The 18767-nt window shown below is 42.7% G+C and overlaps 1 protein-coding gene and 2 non-coding genes across 4 annotated transcripts; 2 read left to right on the forward strand and 1 right to left on the reverse strand.

Annotated features, from left to right (window-relative positions):
* Positions 1–8294, reverse strand: SIRT4 (sirtuin 4). 2 transcript variants are annotated; one of them, XM_056821648.1, is made up of 5 exons: positions 7996–8294; positions 5136–5636; positions 3658–3952; positions 3303–3515; positions 1–1355 (listed from the first exon to the last, which is right to left on the reverse strand). In XM_056821648.1, the coding sequence occupies exons 1-4, from the start codon at positions 8013–8015 to the stop codon at positions 3363–3365; spliced, it is 969 nt and encodes a 322-aa protein (XP_056677626.1). In that variant the 5' UTR covers positions 8016–8294; the 3' UTR covers positions 1–1355; positions 3303–3362. The 2 variants fall into 2 exon arrangements, with proteins under 2 accessions (XP_056677626.1, XP_056677625.1); XM_056821647.1 differs by lacking the exon at positions 7996–8294 and adding an exon at positions 6976–7248 and having other exon boundaries at positions 994–1355.
* A 3902-nt stretch (positions 8295–12196) lies between these two features.
* Positions 12197–12337, forward strand: LOC130458688 (U4 spliceosomal RNA). Its single transcript, XR_008918084.1, has one exon. It is a non-coding gene; the product is annotated as a U4 spliceosomal RNA (small nuclear RNA).
* Positions 12338–13398: 1061 nt separating this feature from the next.
* LOC130458687 (U4 spliceosomal RNA) lies at positions 13399–13539 on the forward strand. Its single transcript, XR_008918083.1, has one exon. It is a non-coding gene; the product is annotated as a U4 spliceosomal RNA (small nuclear RNA).
* Positions 13540–18767: the final 5228 nt, after the last annotated feature.

The raw sequence follows: 18767 nt of genomic DNA on the forward strand, positions 1-18767 counted from the left end.
TTATTGTTCAATACAAATTTATTTAAATCACTAGGAAATATTTTCATTTGCTTTCTTAAAGATATTTATGAAATGTTTCTTGATAGATTGAAAGAGTACAGTTAAAAGAGAACTGAGAACTCATTTGAGGTTATAAAACAAAATTACTGTTTTGTTCTCCCCTTTCCTCAAAGGGCAGCAGGACTGTTACCCAAATCCCCATGGAGACCATTCTGTTCGATGCACTGGGGCTGCCAGGATACAACACACAGAATGAAAAGGTTAGAATGAAAAGGATTAGAAAAGAAATTAGGAAGGAAGGAAGGAAGGAAGGAAGGAAGGAAGGAAGGAAGGAAGGAAGGAAGGAAGGAAGGAAGGAAGGAAGGAAGGAAGGAAGGAAGGAAGGAAGGAAGGAAGGAAGGAAGGAAGGAAGGAAGGAAGGAAGGAAGAACAAACGAAGGAAGGAAGGAAGGAAGGAAGAGGGAGGGAGGGAAGGAAGCAAGGAAGGAAGGAAGGAAGGAAGGAAGGAAGGAAGGAAGGAAGGGAGGAGGAAGGAAGGAAGGAAGGAAGGAAGGAAGGAAGGAAGGAAGGAAGGAAGGAAGGAAGGAAGGAAGGAAGGAAGGAAAGGAGGGAGGGAGGGAGGGAAGAAGGAAGGAAGGGAGGGAGGGAGGGAAGAAGGAAGGAAGGGAGGGAGGGAGGGAGGGAGGGAAGAAGAAAGGAAGGAAAGGAGGGAGGGAGGAAGGAAGGGAGGGAGGGAGGGAAGGAAGGAAGGAAGGAAGGAAGGAAGGAAGGAAGGAAGGAAGGAAGGAAGGAAGGAAGGAAGGAAGGAAGGAAGGAAGGAAGGAAGGAAGGAAGGAAAGGAGGGAGGGAGGGAGGGAAGAAGGAAGGGAGGGAGGGAAGAAGGAAGGGAGGGAGGGAGGGAGGGAAGAAGGAAGGGAGGGAGGGAGGGAGGGAGGAAGGGAGGGAGGGAAGGAAAGGAGGGAGGAAGGAAGGAAGGGAGGGAGGGAAGGAAGGAAGGAAGGAAGGAAGGAAGGAAGGAAGGAAGGAAGGAAGGAAGGAAGGAAGGAAGGAAGGAAGGAAGGAAGGAAGGAAGGAAGGAAGGAAGGAAGGAAGGAAGGAAGGAGGGAATTGCAGAGATGTTCTTTTGGGGCCCGATATCCCAAACAAGATGGAGTTCCCAAGGCTCTGGCAGAGAATATAGCAGCATCACAATCAGATGTGAAGCCCCCAAGATCTGAAGCAGGATGCTGAGATGGATGGATGGATGGATGGAGGTGGTGATTTGGTGCCCTCTGCTGACAGAAACACCATCTGCCATTTTGCTGAAGGGCTGGGAAGAGCAGGGCAACATGGTGGGGAGGTCACAGCAGTACACTCTGAAAAAAGAAGAAACAATGCCAGAGTGAGCTAGCACATGTGGATAGGGTCACAGGGTCCCATGTTTAGATCTAGAAGGTCCTTAGGAGCCACTGAATATTAGCCCGTTATTCCTAAATTCAGAGGAGTTTAAGTCACTCAAATAGAGATATGTACGTTACATAGAAAAAGTCTCTTATCCCTGTGACCTAAAAGATCTAGTATATGTGAAAAAAATTTATTAAATTTAAATTGGGAAGTATGGCTGAAGGGCTTAGGAGAACCCAGAACTAATCCTCAGGTCTCAACATGGGACTATTCAAAAGATTTTGTCATTCCTCATCCTTGGAACTTCAATTCCCTTCACCATTGTAGATTGAAGCCTGTCTCTGACTTAGTGAATAAATGTCTTGGGGTCTAGCAGTACCAGCAGTACTGTAGTCACTAAAACAATCTGGTATTGGGGGCCGCTAGACGGCTCAGAGGATGGAGAGCCAGATGCAGAAATGGGAGGTCCTGGGTTCCAATCTGACTTCAGAAACTCCCTAGCTGTAGGGACCCTGGACAAGTCATTGAACCCCCATTGCCTGGCTCTTAACACTCTTCTGTCATGGAGCCAATACACAGTATTGATTCCAAGATGGAAGGGAAGGGTTAAAAAAAACCCTAATCTTGGGGGGCAGCTAGGTGGCTCAGTGGATTAGGCATCAGATCTAGAGTTGGGAGGTCCTACATTATAATGAGGATCAGCTGTGAAAGACTTAGTTCTGATCAATACAATAATCCGCAACTACTCATAAAGTAAAATGTTATCCACCTTTGGATAAAGAACATTAATGGCAGACACTTCCCAGCTGTGTGACTCTGAGCAAGTCATTTAACCCCCTTTGCACAGCCTTTACCACTCTTATGCCTTGGAACCACTAAAGCAGTATTAATTCTAAGACTAAAGGTTAAGATTTTTTAAATCTTAAAAAAAAAGTTAAATTTTTTAACATGTAATTAAGAAATATTTCATGAAATAAAAATATAGAGAAAAACAAAAATAAAATAAAAATCAAGAGATCATAGATCATAAAGTTACAAGGGACCTCAGAAGTCAATGATTCTATCTCCTAAATGATGAGAAAACTCAGAGCAGAAGCCTCACATTGGCCATTAATAAGCGGCAGAGCCACAATAGCTATGGGAGGGTGTGGGAGAAGAGGAGGGAAAGAATAGGATTCATGTACTATGGAAAAAAATATTCTAAATTAACTAATTAAATAAATACACTTTAAAAAAAAGAAAAAAGAAGGGGTTAGAGCCAGGGGACAGGTAGGTGGCTCAGTGGATGGAGAACTGGGCCTAGAGACAGAAGGTCCTAGGTTCAAATCTGGCCTCAGACACTTCCTAGCTGTGTGACCCTGGGCAAGTCACTTGACCCTCATTGCCTAAAAAAACAAAAATAATAAAAATAAAAATCTGGCCTCAGCCACTTCCCAGCTATGTGACCCTGGTCAAGTCGCTTGACCCCCTTTGCCTAGCCCTTATCACTCTTCTATCTTAGAACCAATACACAGTACTGATTCTAAGATGGAAGGTAATGTTTAAAAATTAATTAATTGATAAGGGGCAGAGCTGAGATTAGAAACCACTTTTCACTGACTCTAGAAGCCAAGTGATTAGGGTCTTGCTTGTTGACTGGTCAACTCTTCGTTGACGCCAGTTGAGGTTTTCTTGGCAAAGATACTGGGGTGGTTTGTCATTCCCATCTCCAAACAGAGTTAGACAACCTGCCGAGGGTCATACAGCCAGTAAGTGTCCAAAGCCAGATTTGAAATCACCAAAAATGATGTTTTTGCATTTAAAATTTTTAGTTTTCAAAAATATTTTTTCACGTTGGCAGCATTCATGTTCTTTCCCTCCGGGAGCCGACAAGCACTTCCACTGCATCATACAAATGTTACCACCCGATAAGGTCTTACCTTGAGCAGCGGTTCGGGTCCCCCAAAGTTCCTCCTTGGGGGCGGGAGCCCAGAGCCCGGTCACTGTGGGGCTACCAAAGGCAGGAACTCTGCACACCGGAAATCCAACTTCAAGCAGGCCAGTCGGTCGGACCTGGTGGGCCCGATGTTCAGTATGGCAATGGGGAGCTTCTTCTCGTGAGCCGCAAGAATAAACTTGTAGCCGGAGTAGACCTGCGTGAGAGAGAAGACGCAGAGGGGAAGCTGACCATCACGTCACGCAGCTCCATCCTGAAAAGTGCCGAGCCGGATCTCCCTTCAGTGAAAGCCGACGGAGCTTCCCCGTCCGGAGGGCAGCCTGGGGAGCCCCCGGTACCTGCATGGAAGATCCGACCACCAGCAGGGCGTCAGCTTCCTTCACTCGCGTGTGCACGAAGTCCACCTTGCTGTGGTCCACCGTGTCCCCAAAGAAGACGACGTCGGGCTTCAGAGAGCCTCCGCACGTAGCACACCGTGGCACCTGGAAGCTCTGGACCTGGTCGTCCGTCAGGAAAACGTCCCCATCGGGAGCCACCCCGTGGGCCTGGGCTCTCCAGGTGGCGTTCAGGGCTTCAAAACGGTCCTGTAATGCCTCTCGGGGAGTCTGTTCTCCACAGTGCAAACAGAGGACCCTGAATGTAGACAGAAGAGCAAACTTGGGGATGCGACTATAGGAAGCTCATTAGACAAGCTGCAGTGGTGCCCTTGGGCAACTCGGTTCCATGGTGACCCAGGAGAGTTTTACTACTGTTCTTGGGAGAAGGGGCGGCTTCTAGCTCTGTGAGGTTAGGGTACAGGAGGACCACAGCAGTGGGATGCTGGGGGGGGGGTAAGTCTGAGGGAGGACCCCAAGCCAAGGACTAGAAAAGAAATGTGGGGAGCAGCCAGCCGGCTCTGTGGACTGAGGCCTGAAGATGAGAGGGAGGGAGGGAGGGAGGGAGGAAGGAAGGAAGGAAGGAAGGAAGGAAGGAAGGAAGGAAGGAAGGAAGGAAGGAAGGAAGGAAGGAAGGAAGGAAGGAAGGAAGGAAGGAAGGAAGGAAGGAAGGAAGGAAGGAAGGAAGGAAGCAAGGAAGGAAGCAAGGGAAGAAGGAGGAAGCGAGGAAGGGAGGGAAGGAAGGAAGGAAGGAAGGAAGGAAGGAAGGAAGGAAGGAAGGGAGGGAGGGAGGGAGGGAGGGAGGGAGGAAGGAAGGAAGGAAGGAAGGAAGGAAGGAAGGAAGGAAGGAAGGAAGGAAGGAAGGAAGGAGGGAAGGAGGGAGAAAGGGAGAAAGGGAGGGAGGGAGAGAATGAGGAAAGGAAAGGGGAAGGGGAAGGGGAAGGGGAAGGGGAAGGGGAAGGGGAAGGGGAAGGGGAAAGGAAAGGAAAGGAAAGGAAAGGAAAGGAAAGGAAAGGAAAGGAAAGGAAAGGAAAGGAAAGGAAAGGAAAGGAAAGGAAAGGAAAGGAAAGGAAAGGAAAGGAAAGGAAAGGAAAGGAAAGGAAAGGAAAACTGCCTTCTCTACCCAAGGTAGGGCTCTAGAGCAAAGTCCCTTTGACTTCCTTTTAGTTCCAGCCCAAAACGCTGGAAAGAACTCATTCACCCAAGTTTTTAGCACCTCCACTTTCTTTTCCAGTCATCCTAATGGTTTCCAACTTGTTTTCAGGGGAAAAAAACCCTCAATGGACCCGTATGCCCCATCTAGCTAGCACTCTAGGTCTCCTTTTCAGTGCCAAATGTTTAGAATGAATGAAATTGAGAGGCAGGGAGAGAGCAATCCAAACAAAAATAAGTGATCCCAAGTTGACTCCCATGAGTGGTCCTCACAGCCATGGCCCCCTCACCTGTGCATGCATCCATGGAGTTCAGTGAGACGCTGATTCCCCGCCTTGGTGTGCAAGGCATCCACGTTTTGGGTCACCAACCAATAGAGTTTCCCAAGTCTCTCCCAGCTGCTCAAGGCCAAATGGGCTGCGTTGGGCTGGTGAGAGGAGAACTGAGGCCACCCAACAAAATTTCTTGCCCAGTAGCGCTGGCGGGTTTTAGCACTCCGGACAAAATCCACATGTTGGATGGGGCGCCGGTCTGTCCGGGCGTAGAGCCCCACCTTCTCTGATCTGTAATCTGGGATCCCAGACTCAGTGGAGATACCAGCTCCGGTCATTACCAAGAGTCTCTTGGAAAGGGAGATGAATCGCTGTAACTCCTTGACTTTCTCGGGGTCCGGAGGAGGACAAGGTGGTACAAAGGTGCCCGCTGCTGCTGCTGCTACTGTGGCTGCTGTGTGGGAGCCCCGGGGGTGGAGGAATTGGGGCAGGAAGATACACCGAGGGCTCATTCTCATCCTGGGGAAGGAGAAAGAATGAAGACAAAAAATTTTTGAAATACAAATGATTTGCCTAAATCCCCCCACTATAGGTAGGTTTAGGAGGGTAAAATCAATATTGCCCAGGGCTGTCTGATGAGATATTAAAATCAACCCATCAATAAACCAGATGGGAGAAGGGTAGAAGGGAGAGAATTGGAACTCAAAATTTGTTTAAAAATGAGTGCTAAAGGGGGCAGCTGGGTGGCTCCATGGATGGAGAGCCAAGCCTAGAGACAGGAGGTCCCAGGTTCCACTCTGGCCTCAGACACTTCCTAGCTGTGTGACCCTGGACAAGTCACCTCACCCCCACTGCCTAGCCCTTACACTCATCTGCCTTGGAACAGATACACAGTATTGATTTTAAGATGGAAAATAAAGGTTAAAAAAAAAGAATCCTAAAAATAAATAAATAATAAATTTGAAAAAATAAAGTATTGAGTAAGAATCAATGAAAAGATGAATTAGGAGCTGTGCTAATCTCTCTCTGAGGATACAAAAAGGCAAAAAAAAAGTCCCTTGAGACAGTTAGGTTGGCTCAGTGCATAAGAGTGCCAGGCTCACAGTTCTGGGTTCATTTCCTATCTGTATGACCCTGGGCAAGTCACTTAACTCCTGCACCTACCTCGACTTCAGCTCTTCTGCCTTGAAACAGATAACCTAGTATTAAGATTATAACAAAAGATAAGGGTTTTAAAAATAAATTTAAAAGACAGTCTCTACCTTTAAGGAGTGTGGGGTTTTGCTTGGGATGCTACAAAGGAGCTTACAATGCAGGGAAAAAAGAAGAAAAGAATGGAGAGAAACATAAGGAAAAGTTAAAATATATTCAACTATTTGCTTGGAAAGAAAATTAAAAAGATATATAGGGGGGCAGCTGGGTGACTCAGTGGATTGAGAGCCAGGCCTAGAGTATAAAATGGTATTTGTATTTTCCCCCTCTTTTTCTTCTTTTTTATAGAATTACTCATAATAAGGGATGGCTCTCTGAGAAGGCGAAAGGGAGAAAAGAGGGATATTTAGTCTATGTTAAGAACAAAAAAACAATAAAATTTTATGTAAAAAAAATGGATTTCCCTATATTAATCATGTTTGCTGCTTTCCCCCCCTTTTCTTCCTCCTTTAAATTTGTTTATTATAAGGGAGAGCTATTTGGAAGGAGTAAAGGAGGGATGCAAGAGGATGTTGAGATGTTGAGAAAATATCAACAAAATTCTTTTTAAAAAAAGAATTTGCAGCATTCTCCGTGATCTCACTATTAGAGAACAGCTAAGTAGGACGGTGGTTGGAATACCTGGCTTGGAATCAGAAAGTCTCACCTTCCTGAGTTCAAATCTGACCTCCAGACAGTAGTCATGGGCAAGTCACTTAACTCTGCTTGCCTCAGTTTTCTCATCTGGCAAATGAGCTTGGAAGGCTTCATCCCAGGGCTAACTTCGAAGTCTGACATAAGAGAGATGTCATAGGTCTCTGTAGAAAGTCCTCCGGTTATTTTAAGACTGCCCCTTTCCCCTTTTCTCTATGTGGCCAATATTGAGTGGCATCTGCCTCCTATGTGCCCAGCACTGTGCTAACAGAAGTGGGTAGGGGGCCAAGAAGAAAGATAAAACCACAGCAACAAAAAGGAAGCAGCACTCATTTTCCTCAGCTTGTTTTCTCACTGTAGGGACTTTTTCTAACCTTTGTAACTTTCTAGGAATTCTAGACCAAAGAGCGGATGGACAATTCCTCTCACTCATGCCATATGTTTTGCAGGTAGCCTTTTCCCCCCTAGAAATAGTGCAGAATTTTTAATCGGGGGTCTAGGTTTGATCCTGATCCTGTCTGCTTATTCCTAATGTGACCTCGGACCAGTCATTTCCCCTCTAAGCCTACATTTCTTCATCCATAAACTGAGAGCCTTGGAGCAGATCATCCTTCTGGCTCTAAAATCATGTTCCTCTGAACATGTTGCTAAAGGCAGCTAGCATTTATTAAGCCCCTCCGGGGCTCTAAGCTCTTAGGGATAAAAGAAAGGTAAAAGGCAGTCCTGTCTTCCAGGAATGTCCCATCTAAAAGGGAAGACAACAGGAGAACAACCACAGACAAATGAGACGGAGCCTGGGTAAACTGAGGCAGCAAGTGTGGGCAGACCTCCGCCTCCCAGGCTCAGAGCCCCCCAGCGGCTCCGACTTCAGAACAGAGCCCCCAACTTTCTGTTCCCGGGGTCTGAGGGAGAGGCGGCAGCAGCACATGCAGGTCCTCCCCAGGGCCAAAGCCCGAGCCTTTCCGGCTTACGAGAAATCGGGCAGAGTTCAGGTGAGCAACACTTGCAAACGCCGTACCGCGGCCACACTCACCTTTCACTGCCCCTGGGCATAGCGGCTCCAGGAACCACACAGTCAAGGGCTGACGGGTCACCACCTCCTCCTCCTGGGACTTGTAGTCACCCACGGAAGCATGGGGGGAGGAAAACTACAACTCCCAGAAACCAACGGGCAAAAGCCCTCCATACTTCAAGAGTGCAGGCCTGTCCCGCCTCTGTCAGGGTCATGCTTCTAGGGTTTGGGTTCAGTTTATAAAGGAGCGGCAGCGTCTCCTCCACGCTTTGGGGGTTTCTTTTGTGTTTGACTCGGAGGCTCTTCGCACTGACGTCCCACATCACAATACACCACGGAGCTTGCGTGTAGCATGTTAGAGGGCACAAAGGCATTTCCTCACAATCCTAGGTGGTGCAAGTTATATTGTATCATACCACACTTTATCATATTCTATTGAATTATATGATAGTATATTATATTATCGTGTTATATTTTATCACATTACAATACACTGTATTATATCATATTGTATTATAGTGTATTATATTATGCTATGGTATTCAAACATCACACTATATTACATTATAGTATATTATATTTTACTATATTATATAATATGCTGTATTAAATATATTCTATATTATATTGTTATATTCTGTTATAACGTATTAGCTGATTATATGTTGATATGCTGTATTAAAACATATATTATGTTACATTATATTATATAGTATATAATTTTATATTGTATTATACTGTATTAGATTATATTGTTATATCATATTATACTACATTATGTATTATACTGTATTAGAATATATGTTACATCATATGTCATAATCTATTGGATTGTTACATTGTATACACTACTATACATTATGCTGTATTAAAACATATTACAAACCTCTGACAAAGGTTTAATTACTCATATTTATAAAGAGCTAAATCAATTGTACAAAAAATCAAGCCATTCTCCAATTGATAAATGGGCAAGGGACATGGATAGGCAGTTCTCAGATAAAGAAATCAAAACTGTTAACAAGCACATGAAGAAGTGTTCTAAATCTCTTATAATCAGAGAGATGCAAATCAAAACAACTCTGAGGTATCACCTCACACCTAGCAGATTGGCTAACATGACAGCAAAGGAAAGTAATGAATGCTGGAGGGGATGTGGCAAAGTAGGGACATTAATTCATTGCTGGTGGAGTTGTGAACTGATCCAACCATTCTGGAGGGCAATTTGGAACTATGCCCAAAGGGCGACAAAAGAATATCTACCCTTTGATCCAGCCATAGCACTGCTGGGGTCTGTACCCCAAAGAGATAATGGACAAAAAGACTTGTACAAAAATATTCATAGCTGCACTCTTTGTGGTGGCCAAAAACTGGAAAACGAGGGGATGCCCATCAATTGGGGAATGGCTGAACAAACTGTGGTATATGTTGGTGATGGAATACTATTGTGCTAAAAGGAATAATAAAGTGGAGGAGTTCCATGGAGACTGGAACAACCTCCAGGAAGTGATGCAGAGCGAGAGGAGCAGAACCAGGAGAACATTGTACACAGAGACTAATACACTGTGGTATAATCGAACGTAATGGACGTCTCCATTAATGGCGGTGTAATGTCCCTGAACAATTTAAAGGGATCCAGGAGAAAAAAACACTATTCATAAGCAAAGGATAAACTATGGGAGTGGAAACACCGAGGAAAAGCAACTGCCTGAATACAGTGGTTGAGGGGACATGACAGAGGAGAGACTCTAAATGAACACTCTAATGCAAATATCATCAACAAAGCAATGGGTTCAAATCAAGAAAACATGTAATGCCCAGTGGATTTACACGTCGGCTATGGGGGGTGGGGGGAGGAAAAGAAAATGATCTATGTCTTTAACGAATAATGCTTGGAAATGATCAAATAAAATATATCTAAAAAAAAACATATTACATCATGTCACTAATGTATAGTATATTACATTATATTACATTATGTTATATTGTAATATATTATTCTACATTATATATTATACTGTATCAAATACATCAGTTATATTACATCCTATTACATTATAGTGTTTTAGATTGTTACACTGAATTATACTACTATACATTATGCTATATTAAAACATTATATATTACATTATAACCTACTGTAGTGTATAGCATTATATTACATTTTATTTTATTATATTATATTGTAATATTGTATTATACTACATTAGATATTATACTGTATTAAAATACATTCTATGTTACATTACGTCATATTATATCATAATCTATTGGATTGTTTTATTGTATTATACTACTATACATTATGCTGTATTAAAACATTATATATTACATTATAACATACAATAGTGTATATTACATTGTATTATGTTATATCATGATATATTATACTGTATCAAATACATTATTATATATCATAATATATAATAACAAATATTATATTACATCCTATTACATTATAGTGTTTTAGATTGTTATATTGTATTATACTACTATATATTATACTGTATTAAAATATTCTATATTATATTGCATTTCATTAAATATATTCTATATTCTATCACATATTGTATAGTACATTACATTGTATTATGCTATATTGTATTTGTGTAGTACATTATGTTATATTGTATTATACATTATATATTACATTACATCATATGTTTTCTTATATCTCATCGCCACATAGTATTATATTATGCTATGCTTTATTATAGATGGAGAAATAGCTGTTCTTTAGGGCAAGCCTAGCGATCAGAGTTTATTGGGTGTGGAGCAACAGCAAGCAGTGTTGAGGCTAGAGTTAGGAAGTCCAGAATTCAAACCTAGAATCAGATACTTATCAGGTGTATGACCCTGGCCAAATCATTTTCACCTCTGCCTGCCTCAATTTCCCCATCTGGAAAAGAAAGGTAATAATATAGCATCTATCTCTGAGGGTTCTTTCAAGCGTCACAAACCTATGAAGTAGGTAGGGCAAGCTCTCCTTTTGCAGATGAGGAAACAGGTTCTGATCCTTCAAACCCTTGGAAATAGGGAGATCTCTTGTAGTCTCCATTTTACATATGAGGAAACTGAGGCTACGATCTTCCAAACCCTGGGAAGTCCGTAGAGTCGTTATAATTGTCTCTGTTTACATTGTTACAGGGCTTCTTTCAGGTCTATAAAAAGCACTTCCCTCACTTTAACCATGTAAAATAAATATTACTACTGTCCCTATTTACAGATCGCTGAAACTAAGGTTGTCTTTGAGGTTTTTCTAGGCAAACCTTACTTCATCAGTCTCCAAACAGTCGTAGGAGGTAAGATATAGAAGTGCAACATATTAGCTCTATTTTTTAGTCGAGGAGCCCGAGACCCCGCCCAGAGTCACGTGGCCATCAAGGTTCTGAGACAAACTCTGAACCTGGCATCCCGTCTACCACGTTACTGCTTCTAGCGCCAAAAACGATTAAAAGGACTAGACAGCAGCATTCTACGGAGCAGTCCAAAAGTTGAAGGCAGTTTTCAATTCTTAAAAGTCCAAAATTGTCCTAACTGTGTAATGGTAAGAATCCCAGCGGACTCTAGTCCTTATTGCTCTTCTGCCTTAGAGTCGGTACTCTATTGTTTTTAAATTTTTATTTTTTATATTTAATTTTTATTTTAAATTTGTTTAAATTTTAAATTATTATTATTTTTTTAAAGAATACTAGTGGACTTGGACTCAAGAGACCTGGGTTCCAATTCTAGCTCTCAAGTCTTCTCTCTGTGTCACCTAAACCTCCCCAGGCCTCAGTTTCCTCATCTGTAAAAGGAAAGGTTGAGCTCAATGACCTCTCTAAGGTCCCCTTCAGCTCTGGAACCAAGACCCAAGAGCATGGGGTAGAACTCTGACAGACCCCACCGCAGGGTCCGACCAAAGCTCCCTGCTTCTGCCCCCTCTTCCACAACAGCCAATAAGCTTCCAATGGGCCCATTTCCCCGAGTGCCTGCTCTCAGAGGACATGATTAGCATGATCCCACCCCCAGAAGGCTTTGCTTCACTTTCAGAGTTTAAAACGAACTTAAAATAGTGCCTATGTTAAGTGCAGCCTTCAACTTTCAATGCAAACGAAAGCGGTTGGGTGCATTTGGGGACAAAATAGTTAATTTAGGGGTGCATGTTCCAAAGAATAAAGTCAGCCTACACGGGACAGCTATCGACCTTTTAGTGGGCCTTGGGTTCGAGACGACCATCTTCAGCTTTGCGCAGTGGCAGTATCGTAGCCAATGAGGTCTAACCGAGGCGCGATTATTGCTAATTGAAAACTTTTCCCAATACCCCGCCGTGACGACTTGAAATATAGTCGGCATTGGCAATTTTTGACAGTCTCTACGGAGACTGATTTCCAAGTTAAAAAGTAAGTTAATCCAATTTGCATCTAGCTCTACAGAGTTTGCTTTTGCATTTCCCCCAACCACGAGAGAAAGCTTGTTAGTTTCAAGCTTACAGACACGTGGTTCGTGGAAATCTAAAAATTGGGACGAGAGAGAAAGAACTGATTTTTAGTTGTCTTTTTTTCCTCTTGGTTTCCACAAACCCTTTGATAACTAGTAGTAGTCTCTGTCTTTGTGCATTGTCATACATTGATGTACCCTCATTCCTTGATAACTATATTCCTAAAAGACCCTTAGGAAGGACTGCTTTTCAGTTAAAACCTGCAAGTCACTTCCTTCCAAGCCAAGTTGGGATCCTGTGAATGAATGCATTCTTTGCAAACACGCTAGGACGAATTCTGAGCGCCTTGCAAAATCTCCGAGTCGTTTTGGGTGGGATGGGAAGGAATAAAGCTGCTTCGCTTCCTTTTTAGGAATTCTGAGGCGCTGTGGAAATGGGGGAAAGCATTGATCGCTGAGTCCAGGTGAAAGCAAATTTCTTTCGGAGCCAGGGAGGGCGGAAAGAAGCTGCAGTGTTGCTTATCATTACCCAGCCCCACTCTGCTCTCTACCGTGGGCAGGCTTCCCCACATGCTCTTTGTCCCTTGAATTCTATTTTAAAAAGGTTGCAACTTAATCTCCTCCTTTCTCCAATCACTCCTAAACGTCCTCTTATCTTTCTGCAATCTGCAGTTCACTTACTTTCTTCTCCCGAACTAACTCAACGCTGAAACTCCCAGCCCTAGAGAAACCTAAACCAAAACTGCGCGGGCAGGTCTATGGCGTCACCCTCATTTGCATAGGAATCCCCAGAATCCTCGGCGCCGTTTGCCCGGTTTCGTATGAATTTATATTTTTCAAATATTCATGTGCTAGTGATCAGAGAGTCTCTGATTGTGTAGCCCCAAAGTTCGGCTGGACCCGAAAAAGGGATAACAGGAGCCACTCGGTAGCAGGCCGCTTCTTACCCTCTCTGTAAAGATGGTCATTGGCCGTGGGGGAGTGGAGCCCAGCCCGGTGATCGTTAGCTTTGCGCAGTGGCAGTATCGTAGCCAATGAGGTTTATCCGAGGCGCGATTATTGCTAATTGAAAACTTTTCCCAATACCCCGCCATGACGACTTGAAATATAGTCGGCATTGGCAATTTTTGACAGTCTCTACGGAGACTGATTTATTCTCGTATAAGAAAAGCGAATTGTAACTCTACTCTTAACTCTATTTTTCCTATTTCTAAAACTATTTCTCTGCATGTAACAGAAAGTTGTTCTTTAAAAATCCTTTTTTACCTTTTCTTAAGTGTCATTGTGGTTCCCCGAAATGTTTCTGTAGATTCTACTGCCCCCTGCTGGAACTTTCTTTTGTCGTTTATATTAAAGGGATGGGCTAAAGGTAGAAGGAATAAAGCCGCGTGATTCAGCGGAAGGAGATCAGGAAAGCGTTGTTAGAAAGTTATTAAGAAATACTGTTTACCTGAATGACCTTGCACTTAACACCAAGAGACTCGGAGCACCTTTCTTTAACCGTATAGGAGCCAGCCTGGAAGTTTTCCAATGCAAACGTCAATATTCGCCCCTCCCAACGATTAAAAACTTAATTTGCTCTTTCTTTTTCCCAATGCCGGAAATCGCGGTGCCCCATCCTTTCAATTTCACAGGGGAGGAAACAGACATAGTATCTGGGCTTTTGAATTGAATACCAAGCTGGGAGCAGTCGCAGAGTCTCTGGGGCCTCTCTGTGGCCCTGCTTGTGCTTGTGTTTCCTAAGAGAACAGCAAAACTGGCAGAATCAAATCTCGTTTAAAAGCGAGAGGCGGGTGGGGGTTGTGAAGTCCTTCCTTCCTTTCTCCTTTGTCTCGTTTAACAAAGAGGGAAACCCCTAGAATCAGTCAGTCAGCACCAGTTACAAAGACAATACATGAAATAATTCCTGACCTCAACAAGTTTCCATTCTGTCTCGTCTGAAGATTATTATACTTAGTTATATTTCTATAAGCACGTAGGAGATCTATGCACAGAAAATAGAAGATAGGTGACCTTAATGAGAGGAAGAGTAGGAAAAAGTAGTGTTTCAGGTATGGGGGGGAGATTGGAGTCCAAAGGCAAAATGGAGAATTGTCTTGGATTCTTATCCTCCCATTGATCTCACCTTTGTTCTGACTTAAGATAGCAGCTTTGGAACTGCCTGCAAGGGCAGATCAGGACAAAGACATCTCACTGTTGATGAAAGAATCAATCCACATACAATCAATCCACATTTTTTCATTTAAAAATTTTGATGAGCAAAAATCTTTTCTATCTCCCCCTCTGTTAAAAGGGAAGAAAAGAAAATACCTTGTAACTGAACAAAACAAGTTCTCACATTGGCTGAATCTAGAAAAATAAATCTCATTCTGCTTGCAAAGTCTGTAACTTTTTTTTAAACCCCTTACCTTCCATCTTAGAATCAATACTGGTTATTGGTTCCAAGGCAGAAGAGTGATAAGGGCTAGGCAGTGGGGATGAAGAGACTTGCCCAGGGTCACACAGTTAGGAAGAGTCTGAAACCAGATTTGAACCTAGGTCTGACTCTCAATCCACTGAGACACCCAGTTGCCTCCTGTAACATTTCATCATGGGTCCTCTGGAGTTTTGGTTGTTCTTATTTAGTCCTGCTTGACTCTTTGTGAAGCCTTTGGGATCTTCTTTGCAAAGATGTTAGAGCTGTTTGCCATTTCTTTATCCAACTCATTTTACAGATGAGGAAACTGAAACCAGACTTGTCTGGGTCACACAGCTAATAGTTTGAACCCAGTTTTTCCTGACTCACCCTGCTGCTCTATCCAATGGCCACCTAACTTCCCCTCTGGAGCTCTGAATGGTTATTTTATTGAAGTGTTCTTATTTTATTTTATTATTTATTTTTATTTATTTAAAAACCTTTACCTCCTGTCTTAGAATTGATACTAATGTCCAAGGCAGAAGAGTGGCAAGGGCTAGCACCTAGGGATGAGTGACTTGCCCAGGCTCACACAGCTAAGAATTTTTATTTGAAACCAGGACCTCTTGTCTCCAGCCCTGGCTCTCAAACCACTGAGCCACCTACCTGCACCTCTTACAGTGTTTATTTAGAATTTATCACATATCAGCCACTGTGCTAATTCTTAGGGATATAAAATTGGAAGTGAAACAGTCTTTGTCCTCCTGTAAGTTTACATTTAACTCAGGGAGGGGGGTACAATACGCTGATAAATAGTGTAAATATAGCCCCTTTCAAAAAAAATACACAGTGATTAGGGAAGACACTAATACCTGGGCTGTCTCAGTCTTCATTTAATTTTCATTCATTAGGATTTTCCAAAGGCAGAAAGAAAGAGGGAGAGTATTCCAAGCTTGGGGGCCACCCTGTGCAGAGGGAGGAGGTGGAATGTCAGATAAGGGGAAGGTAAACAGACCGGTTTGATGAGACACTAGAGCTGAGGGCTGTAGGTGCAGTCAGCCTCCAGAGATAGATTAAGGTTGGTTGTGTTTGCAGTCAGATCTGTGCTGTAGGGCTCTCAGTCTGGCATTTTGGAAGAGGATAGACTGAAGAACTGAATGAAGGAGTGAGTGAGTGAATGAATGAATATTTTTTAAACCCTTCCCTTCCATTTTAGAATCAATCCTGTGTATTAGTTCCAAAGCAGAAAAGCAGCAAGAACTAGGAAATGGGGTTAAGTGACTTACCCAGGGTCACCCAGCTAGGAAGTGTCTGAAGCCACATTTGAACCCAGGACCTCCCAACTCTAGACCAGACTCTCAATTCACTGAGCCACCCAGCTGCCCCCCTACAGTACCATCTTTCTGATGACAGATTTTTTTTAGGTAAACAGGATTAAATGACATGCCCAGAGTCACACAGCTAATAAGTGGCTGAGGATGAATTTGAACTCAGGTCTTCTTGACTCCAAGTCCAGCTCTCTATCCATTGCCACCTAACTGCCCTCATGAATGAATTTTTAAAAGCACATATTAAGCTATCTACTGTATGCTAAGTGCTAGAGGTACAAAGCGATCACCTCTGCCCTCAAAAACTTATGTGGATATTTTTTTAAACCTCCTTTCTTGACCTAGTAAAAACTCTAAGACAGCTAGGCAAATGAGGTTGAATGACTTGCCCAGGGTCACACAGCAAAGAAGCTTTTTTTTTTTATTTTACATTTTTTTACTGATTAGATGTAATAACAAATTTCCACACACAAGTTTTTCCCCAAGTTATGTGATTGAACTTACCTCCCTCTCTCTTTTCCTTTTCCTCTCCCAGTGCTGGCAGATGATTCAAACTGGGTTATACATGTATTATCATGTGTAACATTTCCATATTGTTCATTTATGCAAGAGAGTAATCTTATAAACCCAAAACCCAAATCATAAACCCAAATAAATCAGTGAAAAATTGTCTGCTTCCTTCTGCATTCTGACTCCCACAGTTCTTTCTTTGGAGACCAATAGCATTCTTTGTCCTCAGACCCTCAGAATTGTCCTGGATCACTGTACTGCAGACAATAGCTAAGTCTGTCCCATTTGATCATCCCACAATATTGCTGTTACTGTGTACAATGTTCTCCTGGTTCTGCTTATTTCACTCTGCATCAGTTCAAGTAAGTCTTTTCAGCTCTTTCTGAAATAAGAACCAGGTTCTGATGAAGTGATATTTTATTTTATTTTATTTTTCAGACAAGACTTAATTTTATTTATTTATTTAGTTGCGATAATCACTTTATTTCCCTCCCTCCCCTCCACCAACCCTTTCCACAGCTGACTCGAAATTTCATTGGGTATTACTTGTGTCCTTGATCAGAATCTATTTCCATGCTTGTTGGTGTTTGCACTAGGATGTTCATTTAGAGTCTCCATCCCCAACCATATCCCCCTTGACCCATGTGATCAAGCAGTTGTTTTTCTTCGGTGTTTTTATGAAGTGATGTTTTAAAAACTGAAATGGGACAAGGTTAAATAGAGTCAGGAAGACCTGAATTCAAATTACAGTTTCAGACACTTATTAGTTGTCTCTGGGCAAGTCACTTAACCTTGTTTGCCTTTAAAAAGAAAAAAAGAGAGGAAAGGGGAGGGGAGGGAAAGAAAAGGAAAAGAGAAAAGGAAAGGAAGAGAAAAGAAAGAAAAAGACAAGAAAAGAAAAGAAAAGAAAAGAAAAGAAAAGAAAAGAAAAGAAAAGGTAACTAGATCATTGAGTGGATTGAGAACAAGCCATAAAGATGGGAGGTCTTGGGTTCAAAACTGACCTCAGACACTTCTTAGCTGTGTGATCCTGAGCAAGTCACTTAACCCCCATTGCCAAGTTCTTACTGCTCTTCTGCCTTGGAACTGATATTGACTCTAAGGTGGAAGGTGAGAGTTTTTTTTGTTTTTTTTTAAACCCTTACCTTCCATCTTGGAGTCAATACTGTGTATTGGCTCCAAGGCAGAAGAGCCATAAGGGCTAGGCAATGGGGGCTAAGTGACTTGCCCAGGGTCACACAGCTGGAAAGTGTCTGAGGTCAAATTTGAACCTAGGACCTCCCATCTCTAGGCCTGGCTCTCAATCCACTGAGCCACCCAGCTGCCCCCGGTGAGAGTTTTTAAACATAATAATAATAAAATGAAAGGAACTGGGGAGACTGCTCCAGTTTGAGATGCTAAAGAGAAAAAAAGAATGAAAGGTCTGTGCTACAGAGGAGAGGGAGGAATAAATACTGCACCTTGTGAGCTCAGAGACTCCGGACAGAACCCAGGGTCATTCAGAGGGAGAGAGATGCTTCCCAGGATCTCACTTCTCCTCCCCCCCATCATTGTTCCTATCCATCATCAAAACCCATATTAGGAGCTGCAGGAAAAGGAGGTCTGGAAAGTAACTAGAACCTTCCTAGGATTCAAGATAGGGACCTAAGGGGATCAGGCTTAAGCCTCCTGCTATGCCCCAAGGGTGGGCTTTGGTAAAGCCTTCCCTTCTCCAGGCTGCAGTACCTGAGTTTTCTAACCCTCCTTTCCCTCCGGGGGCTTGGGACAGCCCTGTGGGCAAAATCCCTGGCTTCCTTAACACCAGAGGAATGTCAGCCAGTCAGTCAGTTAAAAAGTCTTTCTTTCTTTCTTTCTTTCTTTCTTTCTTTCTTTCTTTCTTTCTTTCTTTCTTTCTTTCTTTCTTTCTTTCTTTCTTTCTTTCTTTCTTTCTTTCTTTCTTTCTTTCTTTCTTTCTTTCTTTCTTTCTTTCTTTCTTTCTTTCTTTCTTTCTTTCTTTCTTTCTTTCTTTCTCTCTCTCTTTCTTTCTCTTTCTTTCTTTCTCTTTCTTTCTCTTTCTTTCTTTCTTTCCTTCTTTCCTTCTTTCCTTCTTTCCTTCTTTCCTTCTTTCTTTCTCTCTCTCTCTCTCTCTCTTTCTTTCTTTC

Source organism: Monodelphis domestica, chromosome 3 (assembly GCF_027887165.1).
Source record: "Monodelphis domestica isolate mMonDom1 chromosome 3, mMonDom1.pri, whole genome shotgun sequence".
Taxonomy (NCBI): Eukaryota; Metazoa; Chordata; class Mammalia; order Didelphimorphia; family Didelphidae; genus Monodelphis; species Monodelphis domestica.